The sequence below is a fragment of the Melopsittacus undulatus genome, chromosome 1, assembly GCF_012275295.1.
Source record: "Melopsittacus undulatus isolate bMelUnd1 chromosome 1, bMelUnd1.mat.Z, whole genome shotgun sequence".
Lineage (NCBI taxonomy): Eukaryota > Metazoa > Chordata > Aves > Psittaciformes > Psittaculidae > Melopsittacus > Melopsittacus undulatus.
In genome coordinates, this window is record NC_047527.1 from 116,504,466 (window position 1) to 116,522,508 (window position 18,043).

The window sequence follows — 18,043 nt, forward strand, 5'->3', positions numbered from 1 at the left end:
CCCCCTGCCATTGGCAGGGACACCTCACACTAAACCATATCACCCAAGGCTTCATCCAACCTGGCCTTGAACACTGCTGGGGATGGAGCATTCACAGCTTCCTTGGGCAACCCATTCCTGTGCCTCATCACCCTAACAGTAAAGAACTTCTTTACATCTAACTTGAACTTCAACTGTCTCCAAATCCAGGGTAGCCAGTTTTCCCAATAGCTTCTGGAGAGAGCCCACATTATCCCTAGTCTGTTTTGTTTGCTACATACCTATAAAAGCTTTTCCTGTTATGTTTGATATCCCTGGTCAGACTCAATTCTAACCGGACCTTAGCTTTCCTGAACTGATCCTCAGCTTCCTGGACAATGTCCCTGTATTCTTCCCAGGCCTCCTGTCCTCACTTCCACCTTCTATAAGCTTCTTTTTTCCATCTGAGTTTTCTCAGCATGATAATACTCATTATTTAATATACATGAAAACTGTGGTTTTTTTAAAGCTTTATGCAAGAACAATCAGTAGTAATAACCGGATGAGTAGTTCTACAACTGCTTCATACTTTGAATAACAGTATTGCCAAGTACATTATGTGTTACCTAATGAAAAAGTGGTAATACAAGCAAGATAAGAAAATGAGTAGAGAAAGCAATGGAGTAGCTTCTGTTGTATAACTTAGTGATTTATTGTTTTAAAATCACTGTTAAGAACCAGCTGGTAGCTAACACTACTCACCACTGGAGAGGAAACTTAAACCGATATTAAGGATGTCAGGAAGTATGGAGGAACTGGCAACAGAAGAATCTGCAAGTCTGAGTGGCAAGAGAAATGGTTAATCTCAAACAGATCAAATTGAAATACAATTCCTATGTTCCATAGGTTGGATTCCTAATAATCCTTTGTAGTTTAATACTGACATGTTATGATTCTTGCCCTGTGTCAGCATCTTTAACAGCAATGACAGTTGAAGCTGATGGACAAATAAATCTGAAGTCTAAATGAGCTATACCTGTACTTAAATTGCAAAGAGCTGGAGTAAACATGAACCATACAGAGCATGTGGAAAAGGACTTGCAAAATCATCTGTATGTAGAGGAAATCTGCCAAAAGAAAAAAGGAGAGACAATAATAAACAAATAATCTTCTCATGTAACCTGTGAATGGTGATAGTAAAGCTGTAAGAAGCTTGATGAGTTGTCAAAATTGATGTGAACTGCAGGTGCTTGCAGTGTTTGAAGGTTTTCAGTATCTAAACCATACGGTTTTTATTTCCAGCTTACCAGGTGAATGTTCAAATTGAAAGTCCATCAAAATACAGACAGATTATCCTAATGCCTTCAAAAGAGACAGTCTTGGAAACACTAGATGTGACAAATGGAGTAACTTCCTACAAATGCTACATCTGGGTTTACCAAGTTATTAATGGCTGAAGTTATCCAAAATAAGATAACCTGTGGCACTGTTACTTCTGAAGTTTTTGCATGAATGGGGAAATGGAAGTGCCATTAGGATCTAGGAATAAACAAAAATCCTTCACTGTTCTAGGGCTGGTTTAGATTCTAATTCAGTTAGGTGTAATATGCTGCAAAATATGTATCTATCATGGGCTACCTACTCTAACCTAGTTTGGGAACATCTGTCTTGTAAAGGAAACTTGAATCCAGCATATTGATTCACACTACTTCCAACGCAACCTTTATGTTGGGTGTCCAGTCTCAGTTTGAAAGATAAAATGGTAATTGCCAACCTTCAAAAACATCAGAGGTTCAACACAGAGGAAACCAAACATTGCCATTGAGGTAGCAGCTCGGTCAGTTTGCCTTGTCCTTGCCTTTGCTTGCAGTTTATTCTGCTCTGTTTTGTTCAGGGAATCTTCTTTTTCCTGACTTCTTGGACTTATGAGTAGGCTGTAGATCTTGGAAAGAACTTCTTTAAAATAGCACAATGGTTTAGAAACTGTTTTCTGGAACGCATGAACATAGATAATGCCTTCTCATATCCACAATGAGCCCACTGCATCATTGCAGTAAGCATTAAAGGATCAGCTACGTGTTTGCATGAAAAGATCTTCTCTTTTCAAAATGTTCTATCATAATCCAGTTTGTGTAACTCAATTTCTATTTAAGAGATGCATCACAGGGCACCACTAAGGATCCATTCTGCTCAGCAGTCAAGAATGGATTCCCTTCCACCAAGCCTTGTAAAGTGGTGGCCCTACAGAGACACTGCTAAAAACGAAAACGGAAGGCAAACTTTTTGATTTGGATTATTTTAGACTATGAACTCTTCAAGGAAGGCAGTTACTATTACAGACCACCTGTTTCAAAGAGGATCCATCCCGTTGTTTCAAAATCATGATCATACAGATCACAGACTTGGTGACATGTAAAATGATCTGTTCATTTCTGAGATTTCTCTTTAACAATGAAAAGTTTATCATACTGCAGCAGTAGAAACTGGAAGTTTCTATGCCAGATGTTTACCCCTGGATAAAGGTTTTGGTTAATTAGAGTTGGATTTCTTTTGTTCACAGAGTTTGCATTTAAACTTAATCATTCCAGAAAATGAGGCTTAATTTGCAAGGAAAATAGACCACTTTGCCTTGTTAAGTCTTGCCATCATTTTGTTAAGGAGATCCAGCACTTGCCTGTTTTGAGAGCAAAGTACTGCAATTTCAGGGGCAGAAAGGTGGGTAGGAGGAACCAGACAGACTTGAAGCAGATGGTATCACAGTATTTTAACTGTTGAAGTACTTGCTCATGAATCTTGTCATAGGACAAAACGCCTGAATCTTTGTATTTTCTCCTTCCAGCAAATAGCTGTAGAACCCCCTTCTCTACATAGAGGGTCACTGTCAGTGTAAACATTAGTTAGCTAAACCAGCAGAGGCCTGTGCTGTGGCTATGAAGGCCTGACTGATCCATATGGTGGGTAAATATGATTCCATGTGGAGGAGTTTCTGACTTTGTAGATGTTGTACTTTTTTAGTTTTCCTTAAACTAAATGGATGTTAACATCTGAAGTCCCAGGTTCACCTAGCAGGAAACCCAGGTTACCTGTCCCAGGTAGTATCGTTTCTGATTGAGTGTTGCCTGGAAGTTTTACTTGATATGGGTGGCTCAGACCACTTAATTTTCACTTGATTTCAATTTCCAGCTTTTTCACAAAGACCTCATCTTGAAAAAACTGAAATCAAAATCAGGTCTTCATAAAACATATTTAGGAATTAAAAAGCATACTTGTTTGAGTTCTAATTTTAAGATGCTGTTATGTGGTACTTGAACTTTGAACTCTAGATCATTTGATGTAACGCATATGCTAAGTGATTAAAAGGATCTTAATTTTAAATGCACTTTATTATCTGCACTGAGGTCTAGAAACCTGGAACGGGGAAGCTCCCATTCTGAGTGGGGAGAAAACAAGTTTTCCTATTTAGGTTAAAATGAAAATGCTAAACCCGGTGTTACTTTTCTCCCAGGATATAGATTTTGGTGTACATGGAGGGGCTGAAGCATCAGCTCTTCATCCTTTGCGTTCTCAGTAATAAACTTTTTTCACTGAAATACCAGGACTTGGGAGGTGTCTTGTCTGGTTTGGCAGTTAAACTGTTACATGTTATTGTGGGACCAAGTTTGTATCCATTAGTGTGCTTCATAACCCAGACCTGTGTGGGTTATTTTGTTCTTTTGTTCAGCATTGAGAAACTAATAGATGGAAGATAACTCATTTGTTTCCTTTTCCCCTGTCTCCTTGTGGTATTTTTAGGTTAGAAAATTAGGGTTTAGCAATCGACTGTGATGTATAATGGTGGTAGTAATAGAAACGTGTAGCTTGCAACATTTCTATAAGCAAGGAATGTCTTTTAGAAAGGACAAAGTGTAGAAACTTACTTTTGGCAATGTGGGAACCAGGCCAGCAGAAGAACATCAGTGTCACCATCTTTAATGTATGTTCAGTGTTGTCTTGCAGTGAAATGCTAATGACTTCTTCAATAGCCCACATAATATATTTTTAATAGTCCCTTTTTTTCTTGTTTTCATGCAGGTTACCATGAAAGCCAAACAGCTGAAGGATTCTGTTGCATATACACCAGGTGTGTGCTGCTAGATCCTCAGTGATGCTTATAAGAAACCCTGTGTTTGAATTAGAACTGTGCAAATGCAGTGCTTTTGTACCTTCCAGGGTGTGCTTTCCTTGGGGACTTTTGCCCTCTTGCCTTACTTTGAACCAAGCAAAGAGCTGATGGTTATTCTGAGGGAATGTTTCCCTTTAACTGCATCCTCCCGGGCTTTCTTACTCAGTTCTGGGGTTTTGTTCATTTGTTCAGGCTGTTATCTTTGTTTATATCAGTGTGGTAATTTATTAGTATTTCACATATACCAGACAAGTTCAGAACTGGCAAAGTTCATTGCTTCGTAACAAGTATCTTGATTTCTCAATAAGCATTTTCCTTAAACTGTTAATCCAGAAGAGCTTTTTTTCCTCTCTGTGCTATTCCCAGTATTCAGTATTTGAGCATTTCCCTTCTTGTGATTTATTTACCTACAAGTATGACAATACTTATAACAGGTACCATTAGGCTCTCTGAGCTTAAAACACTGGCCCAGAACTCCAAGAATGTCAAAGTCAACGTGAATTTGCCAGACCACATAATCACCCAGCGAGAAAGAGAGGAGGAAGAAGAGGAGGAGGAAGCGATGGTGAGCTACAGTCACATCCCAGAGCAGATGGATGTCCAGACGGATCAAAAGGAGACCACTGCAAGTGAAACTAGACACCGCAAACGAAAAGTTGTCAAAGCCCCTGAAATGACCGTGCCAGCCACAAAAGAGGTACCGGAAGAGAAGGGCAGGGGAAGGCGCCAGAAGGATTTTGGTAACACCGAGCAAGCGGAAGAGAGTGATGATGAGAGTAGAAGAAGAGAGAAAAGCCGTGCCCCGGAAGAACTGTGGACTCAAAATCAACAGAAACTTCTTGAACTGGCCTTGCAGCAGTATCCAAAGGGAACATCGGAGCGCTGGGATAAAATAGCAAAGTGTGTTCCTGGAAAAAACAAGGTACACTTGGCTTTGTTTGAACTGTAGCATAGAGGGGAAACGTGATTTCTACCCATTTATGATTACCTTAAGAACTTAGGGTGTGTGCAGAAAGGTGAGGTCTTTACTTAGCCTAGCAATCCAGCCACAATCAACCTAAGAAGCGTTACTGGCATGGTTGTTGCTTTTATTTTAAAATACATTTTCACATAATTCAGTTTGTTTGATCTGTTACAGAAGATGTTGAAATGCCTCCTGTTCCATTTAAAGTACTTCCCTCTCCTCTGCCTTTCAGGTCTTCAGTTGCAGGACAAATTAGATTTTAAAACAAATTTTCATTCAAACTTAGTAACCAAACGTTGGTGAGCCGCTTTGCTTACACTTTTACAGTACGCTTCTCAACCCAACTCAGTGAACAAACAAAAATAAGTAATCCATCTGCAAGTGTTAAATGCTCAATAATCTAATGTCCTTTTTGTAAGTATAATCTTTTTCAAATAGCATTGTCACTGATATAGTTGGTCTGTGCTAGATGTCGTAGCAGTTGTGATAGTGTAGTGTGCTTGCCTCAGGCATTGTAGCTGCAGAAAATCCCCATTTGATTTGTGCTCAACACAGTGTGAGAGCAGGAAACGAGGAGGGAACTGGACTGTTTCCCTGGCTCTGAAGCTGTTCAGTAGTATCTGATGTTGGTAGCTTCTATGTTAGTGCCCATTAAGGCTTGTCCTCACCAACCTGCAGGATCACTTTGCCAGAACTGTTCTGAAATAGATATTAAAATGCAACTGTTTCATAATTGCTGTTACAGTCATTGCCAAGAAGTACCAGCCAACTATTTTCTTGGGGTTTTGTGCTCTTTAAAGAGATAAAATATCCATTAAGAAATGTAAATTTAGATGTATATTAAAAATATTTAAAAAGTAAGAACATAAGGATGGTGAGGCACTGGAATGGGTTGCCTGGAGAAGTTGTGTCTGCCCTAACCCTGGCAGTGTTCAAGGCCAGGTTGGACTGGGCTTTGAGTAACGTAGTCTAGTGGAAGGTGTCCCTGTCCATGGCAGGGGATTTGGAACTGGATGAGCCTTAAGGTACCTTCCATCCCAAAACATTCATATGATTCTGTGATAAACTGCAAGTTCATTTTTTCTAATCCGCTCTTCACTAGATGTAAATTCTCCTTCTCAAATTCAGTGCACAACTTTAAACCAAACCCCAAAACAAACCTCAGGAGCCCCAGAACCTAGCTCTTCTAGCATGTATAGCTGTAAAGGAATAGTAAAATATCAAAACACCGATTAACAGTTTTGTTTTTCCTTTTAGGAGGAGTGCATAGCAAGATACAAGCTGCTTGTTGAACTGGTACAAAAGAAAAAAATGGCTAAAAGCTGAATGTTCTGAGCAGAAGAGGTGTAGCTCAACTCTGTCAAAATGAGGTTTTAAATCTCATGTGCAGGAAACTGCATCTTTGTACCTCAGTATTTCTATACGTCATGTGCCTTAGTAAAAGAGAATATTAATAAATCTTATACCATCTTACCTGGTTTGTGTGTTGAAGAAGCAAAGGTGTATTTTTGTGTTGGAGAGCTGCTTATGTGGATGGGTGATAACAGCACCTTAAAAATTAGTGGTCCTTCAGGAAAACCCACACTGGCTTGGGTGGGTTTACAGCCAGTGCCTGTGCAGAATATAAAGAATTTGTATGTGTTTCGAAGAGAGAATTGATCTGAAACTGTTCAGCAGCACACGAGGAATTGAACTCAATTGCACTCAATACATTTTTCTTTCTTGCAGCTATAAATCCAAGACCATGTGCTTATAAGCATGTCTGTGCTCTATGCAGTGGCCAGTCATCCTACCTGGATGTTTTGAAAGTAGTAGTATTTCTCATCTTAACTTCCATGGACATTTATGTGCACCTGCAGTAGAACATGTTTTTTACCAGCCCTGCAGCCTAATCCACAGTGATATTTGACAGTGCTGTTCATTTGGTAAAGTTGAAATGAGTAAGAACATTAAAGGCCTTAATGTTTTCATTAGAAATTAAGATATATAAGGCATTTACTTAATGACCAGGTTTTAAATACAGAACAGAACTTACAGCTAACCTCAGTGGGTGAAGAGGGGGGGTTTGTATCCCCTAGGTTTTATATTTGAAGGATAGGTAATAAGAGTTATTATTCCTTAGTTGCTATTTTTCATAATTTTGGAAAAGCTACACAAAGCTTAAAATGCTTGGATAAAGGGTACTTGATGGGCTGTAAATTATATCCATAAATCAGAGCAATGATCGGTCTTTGGCAAGAAACATTAAGGACTTGTTTTTTTTAAAGAATTATTTACCACTCAAATTCTGATTTAATACCAGGACTACGGCATGGTTTTAATCCAGATTAAAACAAAAGAGGATCATGTACCTGAACTCTGAATCAGAACTTGGGGGCTGAGAATCTCTGTTAGCTTTCTGCCATTTGCACTGTTGACTTTCTGCAGTAACTTTGCCGATTGTGCTGCTTCTGGCAGATCAACATTTCACACAGTTTCATCCCATTCCCATAAAACTTTAAGGGAGAAGTATCTGGAGAAGGTTACAGTGTTCCAGATGTGTTCTTTGAACAACTGGAACTATATAAAAATTAATCTGAGTAGAAATAATATTATGGAAACCAACAGGGAGATTTTAGTGCAGCTTATGAAAAACAGGCACCAGAACCAACGGGTCGGTTAAACATCACACGGTGATACTGCTGAAAGAGCAGCTCCTGCTCACACAGCTTGAAAGGAGAAAGTTAATAAACCAGGATCGGAGGTGTCGCAGGCTGCCCGGAAATAGTTGGCTGCTGTAAGCTGTGTTATCACTGGTGCCAGTAAAGCTGGATTTGGGGAAAAAGCAGCAGGAAGTTCAGAAACCCATTAACATGGAACCCTTCTGAACTGCAGCGCATGTGGCTTGTGCTGCTCTTGTGACACAACCCAGAGAAGTTCCCAACACACTGGAGGGCAGCTCTGTCACCACCCACTTGGCTGCCAGCGGCTGGGCAGCAGCTCTGGCATCAGAGGCATTCCACAGGGACAGCAGCATCAGCTTCTACTGAGCTGGTGCCAGATCAAACCCCCAGCCCATCATCTTTGATGTGGGGATCTGCAAAGTCATTGAAACAAGGTTGGGTTCGATTGCATCTGGCTCTCACGTGAACTTGGCTTTGATGTGGTCTCTTTCTTTACAGGGCTAGCGAATTGGATTTTTGTTCAGATGTCTGAACTGTCCTTTTCATTATTTCGCTGCTGTCAACTGTTGGTCCATCAGGACTATGTGTGCTGTAAAACATCTTGGGCTTCTGGCACCCATCTCGAACAAGTGGAGGTTTTTAAGAATGTCCTAACTTAACAATTTCACAAGTATTTCCAATTTTGCCCCTTTCTTACTTCTCTACATCTTACCAGGAGACTGAGACCAGAGGTCAGGCCATCCCTCTCTTAAGTCAAAGAAACACGCAAGGCAGAGGAGGACTTGCTGGTTCCTATGGTACTGATCCAACAGGAACGTGATGACAGACTGATACTTCTTGTCAACCACGTAAAGTTTTTGGCTTCAGCTTAGGTCTGTGAATAAAGCAGCAGTAATGGGACATTGCTGTCTGTGAGTCCCGTCAAAGGGCCACTCAGAAATCCCTGGAGGCCTCATGTTGGCGGGCTTTGCTTCTCACAGGTCTAGCAGTATGAAGTGTAAGTCAGTCCAGTGCCTCAGCCTATAGGTGCTGTATACTCTCCCTCCTTAGCATCAACTAACAGCCAGAAGAAAGGTGGCACCCAGTGCTGGAGCGTGTCTAGACACAAGTTTAATCAGTGAAGCATCCAGTTTTCTCAGTCTCTGCACCCAAGAGCATACAACAGTCATCAGCTACCCCAAGAGTGTAGGGTACTTTTTCTAGGCCTGATGGCCGAGGAGCCAGGTAGGCATTAGTGGTGCCTCTCGCTGCGCCAGATGCCATTGCACATTCCCCTAGTGTTTGTTCTGAGCTTCCTCACTTACCCATCTTCATTCAGGACCCCACTTTCACCCACTGGAAAATAGAGATATTCCATCCCTAGGCTTGGAGCAGATGGAATAAATACACAAATGGCACAGGCCTGTGGCAACACCACCTTCCCGCTGCTTGTTCCAACAGTTTCTCAGCAATTCCTCTTTAAAACATGGCTGCAACTGCACTTTTATGTCCAGCAAGCACAAGTCCAGCCCTTGCAGCTGCATCAGGCCTTTGGGAAACAAACTGACATAACATTTTAATGACTTTGTCTTAATAAACGTTAGCGGTCACATGCCATTGAAATGGCTCCTGTCTTGTGATGTTAACAGCAATAGTCTGCTCTTCCACCAGACTGATGTGCACACAAGCAGTGTATACGACTATAAACATTATTAAAGTTTATTAACAAAAGCTTTGTACATATCTTTTCATACACTTGGAATTTTACATCTTGTCAAAATAACAGCACATTTCCATCTTACCTTTTGTACAAATTGTTACAGAATATCCACCAGTGGGCTGAGTAAGTAAAATAAACCACTGGGTTACTTTTGTAAAGTATCTACAAAAGTGATCTGTGACATTTTAAAAAATTCCCCAGAACATATAAAAATAAATTATTTTTTTACTTTGTCAATTAAATCTACTAATTAGAAATATTACAAATCAAAATATCAATGTTTTCTTATGAATTCTTCACAATACAAAACAGATTCACAAAACTTTATTTACAGAAATGAGGTAAGAACTGTGCAATGTTTAACTAAGAAACATATTGCAGAATTAACATGTTCTTCCAAGTAAGTACACAGTGGAGGTCTAATTACAGCTGGGTCGTTTCCTCTAATAGCTCCCACCTTAGTACTGGTAGTGGTCATTACCCCATTGAAGCTGTCCTTCACCACACTGCATAGACTCACGCCATCAATCAGCTACTGTCGCGAGCGTTGGAACACAAGTTCACCCGTTTCAACCACTGGTAAGTGTTAGTGGGCAATAAGAACTCACTTTTTTGGTAATTTATTAGTGAAAATTGACCCAGGTAACAATCTGCCTGAGCTATCTACAGTGGTATAAACACCTCTAGTAAAGGCAGAACAAGGCTGCTGGTGCAACACAGAAGATTCCTGCTGCTAACAAGGACACGTCTAGTGCATGATCAGCTGTTTGCAGCCATTTCATCAACATGGAGGTAGCAACAGGCACTTGGTTTAGGCCAGACACGACACATACTTCTTCCAGTGTGGCCTTCTCATCTGGTAAGAAAACTCTGTGACCGGAACCACTCCGGTTCCTTTAAAAACCTCAGAATCTAAAACCTACACCGAAATCTAACTTTGGATTCCGTACTGTAATTCTTACTCAGGAAAAATTCCCACTATATAACAACAGGAACTTAAAGGGATAAAAAGTTCAGAAGTGGATTCCCTTATGAGTCAGGTTTCAAAACAAGTGTGTAAAAAACAACAAAGAGCAAGTCCCGGCTGCCATCATCAGCTTGTCTAAAAGGATACACTGCAACTGCAGCAGCAGAGCGGACTGGCAGGATTGCGTCAGTCTGCTTTGTAAAACTGCTCCAAAACCAAAAACTGCAGGACTAGAGACAGTTCTCTAGCCTTTACCTTTCTAAGATTAGGACTGAAGAGTCAAGTACATGTTTCGCTATGGTTGAATTTGTGTACTTGGTACCATCATAGTGACAAAATAATTATGGTTTGCAGAGTTTTATCTACTTCACAGTCTGAAACATTAAAAAGTACATAATTTTAGTGCAACAAGAAGGCAAACGAAAGCCTACCAAAAATCTCCTTATGAACATGATTAACCTTTTGCTGCGCAGTGAGAGTTCCTTGTTGCATTTCTTCAATCTGCAGAAAGGCAGACTGCAGCTTGCAGCCAGATGAAGTGCTTTAGCAGCAGGACGTGCAATTCTCAAGTAGCGTTCAAACGTCAACTCTTCTCTGACGCAACTGGTCCAGTTTTATCATTGAGCCTCTGTGTAAGAGAAAATACTTCTAAAAATCAGATTATAACATACAGAGGGAGGTAAAATTAAATTCGTATAAAGGAAAAAGCAGATGAGTACATTTACTAGAGCTACCTGAATGGTGACTTTTGCCCTGTAAAGAATTGTTATGTATTGCAGCAGAAAAAGGAGGAAAGAATAATTAAAGGAATGGTCCTACACTGAAGCAACTCACAGGAAGGTCATAGCAGCCAGCATTAGAAAACACCAATTTTGCTTCTACTTCCATTCCAAAAGAGTTGCTGTTCCTGGCTGTTGGTCCCTCCTCAGAACTTCATGATGGTCAAGGTAAGTACCAGGTGATCCCTGCTACTCTCCTGGAAAGGGCTGAAACCCATGCTCCTCCATCAGAACAGACAGTTTCCATCTTGCCCCTGCCACGACTGTCTGTTGGTCATATATTGCTACAAAGACATTTCCTGCAAGTACTGAACAGGACCAAGCACAAACCTCATCTCATTCAGTGATCATTCAGGAGTGCTTGAAAACCTAACTAGAAATGAGATTTCAACATTCAAACTTTTGGCAAATAGAGAATTTGTCAGAAATTCTTTCTTTGATTAAAATGGTTCTTTCAATCCCAGCCTTAAATAAATAAAAGCAATTTCAAAAGAAATTTATTTCTAAGAACAGTTTTCTTCAAAAGATGTTCTGAGATTTCCTGGAATTGTTTACAGCTAACTGCTTGAAGAACAAAACCTAGGACTGTAACAGCATACTTACAAAATACAGTAGTGGTGCCTGGTCACACTGCCCAAACTTACTAATAGCCGTTTCAAGAAACTCAAACTAAGGTCACAGAGAATAGTTTGTTCTGATATAACCCGAATATCCCATTTGCTCAATTCCACTCACTGATTTGTGGAGAACAAGGGGAGATAATTCAACATACCAGAACAAATCATGACCATTTCCCAGTGAAGGTGAGGCACTGAGCAAAAGCCCTGTGCAGAGCCCTGTTAGTCAGTGACAGGGATGAAGCGTGACCTTCACGGAGCCCTGTACCTTGCAGTGTGGCCACAGCATCACAACAAACCAAACTCCTTCCCTTCATCCCCTCTTAACCGTATGACCCTTAGTGAATTAAGTCTACTGTCTGACTCCCTGAAGAAAGAATTTCTGTTTTGGGGATAGAGCTTATAGGCAAATGCTGAAGACAATGGAACATCTTTGCTTGTTTCCTTATCTGCCCAGGAAGGATTTTATTTCACCTTCCCAACAATGGGCTCCTCACCTCCTGAGTCATCAACTGATCACTGCAGCTCCAACAGTGTCTGGAGCCTGGCCAGGACAAACCCTTCAAGTAAGGTGATACAAGGAATGATCTACAAAATAGTGGACACAAAGTTGGGGAAGAAGGTGGGATGAAGGGGGCTTAGGGCTGCAGTTGTAATTACAAGAGAAGGACTGGTGTCCTGACCCAAGGAAGCAGGAGTGTGCAGCAGACAGGTTAGGTGTGAGTACACATTCAGAAGAGTTCTAAACCTCGTTCGGTGCAGGCCAAGGCTCAAGAAAAGGATTAAATAAATCAAAAATATCCACTGCCCTTGAGTTGCAAATTCAAGCACACGACTTGGTTCTTGTCTTTTAGCTACCTTATGGAAGTAACTACATTGAAAACGAGGTGAGAAATATACTTACTGTCACCTTCTGAGTTGCATTATCCCCATGAATTGTAAGGAATGGGTTAGTAGAAGCTGCATTAAGCGGTGAGGCCTGTGTGCCTGAAAGCAAGTTGTTTATGGGTATCTGTGCTCCTCCAGTAATCTGCAATTGCTGTACTTCTGACTGATGGTGTTGGTGGTGGTGATGCTGTTGCTGCACTAATTGATATAAAAGGGCTTGATGTTGTTCCTTGAGTAATATAAGGAGGGGAAAACAGAAAATAAATCAAGAATTAGTTATTGAAAAATAGCTCCTCCCAGGGTTCTCACTTATCCAGATCTTCAACCAGTGCAACCCTGAGCCTAATCCCAGCTAATTTAGGTTACACTAATGAAGTTCCACAAGACTGTTGGAAAGGGAAGAAAGTACCTATAAAATTCCCTGAAATCAGTAGCTCAGCAGAAGTTCAAAACTAAGCCTGAGAAGAACATCAAACCATGTTTCTCAAAGTAATAGAACTACACAATTAACCATTCAAATGGCTAAACCAGTTCCCCAATGGCCTATACGGATACTGTAAGGTAAAGACAGCTCACAAGGATATTCTTAGAACCCATACATGGTCCCAAACTCTGCTGCCCACAGCTGATGCTGAGAGATACAAGCCCCCATGTCCACATAGGGCAAAACAGGACTGAAAGCACTAGGAAGTGATTCTTCCAGCAATACACACAGCCCAATGATACCCTGTAATTTAGCATTACTATGATCCAAAAAGGTTGAAGGAACTGAAAAACTAGTTATCAAGCCCTGTAATATGAAGTTAAACACTTTTCTAATTCATCCATGGAGTTTATCCATGCCTTGGGATACAACAGAGGAATGAATCGCAATTAACTGGTAAACTTACTGATGTGAGTTGCTGGCTACTTAGTAACTGCTGAAACTGCTGGTGCTGTTGATGGAGTAGAAGTTGTCTTTGCTGGTCAGGAAGTAATCCTAGTCCTGAGGCACTGTAGGGATTGAAAGAGTAATACTGTAGTTTGTATGAAAGGATGGCAACTTTTTACTTCAGCCTTCCACTGAAACAAAGTATGTATATAAATAGACAGTTCCTATTTAGCACTTTGCTTGGATGCTGTCAGGTAATCTGTCCACCTGCAGTTTTGATACATACCTAGACATGACCACCACCACCCCAGTCTCATTTATGCCAAGCAAGAGCAACATCTTGCCTCTATAATGTAAGTCTACAGTGTGCACATTATTTTAAACTGATAATAATTACGTTTCTACATTTTTTTCAAATGCATTCATTGTATGGAAATGCCAGATTTTACATTATAAGACAGCTCTCACCAACCCTTAATACTTGGTTAAGTAGCATTTACTTCGCCTTGGTTTCCTTCTAATTCTCATCTTTTGCTATATTCAAACCTGCAGCTATTGCCTGTACCTTGTCTGTAATTTAGCGAACACATTCAGCTTTGAAGTGGGCGAGCTGGTGCTGTGTGGAATGAAGCAGGCTGCCTCTTGCCTACTACTTCACTCCCAGGCCCTGTTTTCATGCCTACATAAAACTTGCTGCAGCTCTTTAGGAAACAGGGCAGGGAACTGGTCCAGCTGAGAACTGGTCTGAAATAAAGGTTTCTTCAGCTGGCCAGTTCCCTGAAGACCAACAGCCAGAACAAGGGTGGTTCTGGAAGAGAAGACCAGGAAGACAACTGGATTTACTTTTGGGACCAATGTTACCTTTTACTAATTTAAAACACCCTCTGAATTACTGAGGTATAGTTTCACATAGGTTTACACTGTTACTGAAAGGTTAAGTACTGCCCTTCAGCTGTACATTTCTGTCCCCTCCCCTTGCGCCAGAGCTTGCACAAAGAGCTGCATCTTGTGGGAAATGAATTGATCTGAAGCCAATACAAAACACACTGAAAGATTACCTATTATAGAATCATTGAATAGTTAGGGCTGGAAAGGACCTTAAGATCATCCAGTTCCAACCCCTCTGCCATGGGCAGGGACACCTCACACTAAACCATATCACCCAGGGCTTCATCCAACCTGGCCTTGAACACTGCCAGGGATGGAGCATTCACAACCTCCCTGGGCAACCCATTCCACTGCCTCACCACCCTAACAGTAAAGAACTTCTTCCTTATATCCAGTTTAAATTTCCCCTGTTTAAGTTTGAACCCGTTACCCCTTGTCCTGTCACAACACTCCCTAATGAATAGTCCCTCACCAGCATCCCTGTAGGCCCCCTTCAGATACTGAAAGGCTGCTATGAGGTCTCCATGCAGCCTTCTCCAGGATGCACAGCCCCAACTTTCTCAGCCTGTCTTCATACAGGAGGTGCTCCAGTCCCCTGATCATCCTCGTGGCCCTCCTCTGGACTTGTTCTAACAGTTCCATGTCCTTTTTATGTTGAGGACACCAGAACTGCACACAATACTCCAAGTGAGGTCTCACAAGAGCAGAGTAGAGGGGCAGGATCACCTCCTTTGACCTGCTGATCACGCTCCTTTTGATGCAGCCCAGAATACGGTTGGCTTTCTGGGCTGTGAGCACACTGAAGCTGGCTCATGTTCATTTTCTCATTGACCAACACCCCCAAGTCCTTCTCCACAGGGCTGCTCTCAATCTCTAATATATTAATGTAGATGAGGTTATTGTGTGAAGGCACAAGCAGTAGTGCTTGCCTGCCAGCAAGAAGATGTGCATAGGATGACCAACAGGACAACAGGATTACTTGTTCTGGCTGTTAGCAAAGAATTAACTTTTATCAGCCACTGTTCTGCACAGTTAGGCTACACTCTTTTAGTCCTTCAGGACATAATATGTATCTTCCCTTTCTACAGTGGTTGGCATATTGTAGCCTGGCTCCAGGATCACTTTAACACTTAACTTTGTACTAAGTAGACAGTATGAGAATAACCATAGCATCACCATTCTCTTTGCTGGGTCAGGGCAAGCAACACAAACTGTTTCATCTCCATTGGATGGCCTCAGTGCTATGGGAAACATGTGCTGGGCTGCATTTATTATTTCCTATGGGAAATGGGAAATGTATGTCAATGTGAATTCTATGGGGCCAGATGAGATCCACCTGACAGAACTGGCAGAAGTGCTCACAGAGCCAGTTTCCATCCTTTCTCAGCAGTGCTGGGTAACTGGGGAGGTCCCAGTTGACTGGAGGTTGGCAAATGTGTCCCCCAGCTACAAGACGGGCCAGAAAGAGGACCCAGGGAACTACAGGCCTGTCCGCCTGACCTTGGTGGTGGGGAAGGTCATGGAGCAGAACATCCTGACTGCCATCTCCAGGCATGTACAGGACAACCAGGCAATTGGGTCCAGTCAGCATGGGCTTATGAAAGAGAGGTCCTGCTTGACCAACCTGATCTCCTCCTATGACAGGGTGACCTGCTATGGGGATGAGGGAAAGGCTGTGGATGTTTGCCAGAACTTTAGTGAAAACTTTGATGCTGCTTCCCCCAGGGTTTTCCTGGAGAAGCTGTCTGCTCATGGCTTGGATAAGTAAAAAAAAACCTGGCTGAATGGCCAGGCACAGTGTGGTGGTGAACAGAGTTAAATCCAGCTGGTGGCCAGTCACAAGTGGTGTTCCCCAAGACTCAGTAGTGGGGCCAGTTCTGTTTAACGTCTTTATCAATGATCTGGACAAGGGGATCGAGTGCACCCCCAGTAAGTCTGCAGATGACTCAAAACTGGGTATGAATGTTCATCTGCTGGAAGGCAGGAAGGCTCTGCAGAAGGATCTGGACAGGTTGGACCAATGGGCTGTGGCCAATGTATGAGGTTCAACAAGGCAAAGTGCTGGGTCCTGCTCTTGGGTCACAACAACCCCATGGAGCAGCACATGCTTGTGGAAGAGTGGCTGGAAAGCTGCCCAGGGGTGTTGACTGGTGGCTGCTGATCATGAGCCAACTTGTGCCCAGGTGGCCAAGAAAGACAAGAGCATCCTGGCTTTTATCAACAGTAGTGTAACCAGCAGGGCCAGGAGAGTGATCATCCCCCTGTACTCAGCACTGCTGAGGCTGCATCTCAAATTCTGTGTTCAGTTCTGGGCCCCTCACTACAAGAAAGACATTGAAGTGCTGGAGCAGGTCCGAAGAAGGGCAACAAAGCTAGTGAAGGGTCTGGGGCACACTTCTGGTGAGGAGCAGCTGAGGGAACTGGGGATGGTCAGCCTGCAAAAAAGGAGGGAACCTTATCATTCTCTACAACTACCTGAAAGGAGGATGGAATGAGGTGGGTGTCAGTCTGTTTTCCCAAGTAACAAGCAATGGGATGAGAGGAAATGGCCTTAGGTTGCACCAGGGGAGGTTTAGACTGGATATTATGAAATATTTCTTCACCAAAAGGGTTGTCAAGCATTGGAAAATGCTGCCCAGGGCAGCGATAGTCACCACTGCCGGAGGTATTTAAAAGACGTGTAGATGTGGTACTTAGGGACATGGTTTAGGGACTTTGTAGAGTTAAGTTAAAGGTTGGGCTCTATCATCTTAAAGGTCTTTTCCAACCTAAATGAATCAATGATTTCCCATCATCTACTTTAGCATCACTTTTACCACTCTCCTGATTCTCAAACCTCCTGTCAATTGTCTTTATCCCCAGCAAAGAAGTCAATTCTACTGACCTTGTCCTGTACAAGCCATTTTGCCTCTGATTATTCTTGCTGTACTGTTTTTCCCCTTGAATTATATAATTTTCTGAAACTCCATAGTCAGAACTGCACATAACATTCAGGTGCACTCATACCAGGGATTTAACGTGACAGAAAACAAAATGGGTAACACCATTCTATTTATTCCCCAATAAATCCTAGCAATGTTTGTTTGATGAAAGCAGAGATGACACTATCCAAGGAAACTCCTCCTGAGCTACAACAGGAAAACTCAGGCCTAACAAGCTAGAACTATGCATATGCTTGACATTCAACCAATGACAATGACACTCATTGATTAATTGAAATTCCTTCAAATAGCTTCAAGTTAAACTGTATCCAAAATATTTGTAACACCTGCAAGAAATGAGCAACTTCAGTCTGACTAAAATTACCATTATTTCCTTCTTCTCTTTTTACCTCACTGTTTCTGTATTCTTCCATGCTGGAATGGATGTTCTCCACTGACTTTTTCATTCTCTTATCTCATTCTTTCTTTTATTCCTGTATCATGTTTTACCTTTCCACTCCTCTTTTCTGCTGCTGTTCTCCCATCTCTTTATGTGCTCTGCCTTCCTCTCATGCTCTGTACTGGCACTTGAAAGAAAATACCTTCAGCCACAAAACACTGCAGCTCCTGCTCTTTGCGGAAGCAGCAGTTCAGTTCACTGGACTT

At 41.8% G+C, this 18,043-nt stretch overlaps 2 protein-coding genes across 6 annotated transcripts in view; one reads left to right on the forward strand and one right to left on the reverse strand.

Moving 5' to 3' along the window:
- The window catches only part of DNAJC1 (DnaJ heat shock protein family (Hsp40) member C1), a 111,969-nt gene extending 105,412 nt beyond the window's left edge, over positions 1-6,557 (forward strand). For both annotated transcript variants that reach the window (XM_034068214.1, XM_034068218.1), the window contains 3 exons: positions 4,030-4,078; positions 4,555-5,042; positions 6,342-6,557. In XM_034068214.1, the coding sequence (XP_033924105.1) occupies positions 4,030-4,078; positions 4,555-5,042; positions 6,342-6,410 (606 nt within the window). In that variant the 3' untranslated portion in view covers positions 6,411-6,557. The remainder of the gene's footprint in view (positions 1-4,029; positions 4,079-4,554; positions 5,043-6,341) is intronic.
- Positions 6,558-9,421: 2,864 nt separating this feature from the next.
- Positions 9,422-18,043, reverse strand: part of MLLT10 (MLLT10 histone lysine methyltransferase DOT1L cofactor) — a 128,502-nt gene continuing 119,880 nt past the window's right edge. For 2 of the 4 annotated variants that reach the window (XM_034059949.1, XM_034059945.1), the window contains 3 exons: positions 13,588-13,690; positions 12,714-12,926; positions 9,422-11,041 (listed from right to left, as the gene is read on the reverse strand). In XM_034059949.1, the coding sequence (XP_033915840.1) occupies positions 10,997-11,041; positions 12,714-12,926; positions 13,588-13,690 (361 nt within the window). In that variant the 3' untranslated portion in view covers positions 9,422-10,996. Of the gene's footprint in view, positions 11,059-12,713; positions 12,927-13,587; positions 13,691-18,043 lie in introns of all 4 variants that reach the window. The other 2 variants (XM_034059947.1, XM_034059944.1) reach the window with 1 other exon arrangement.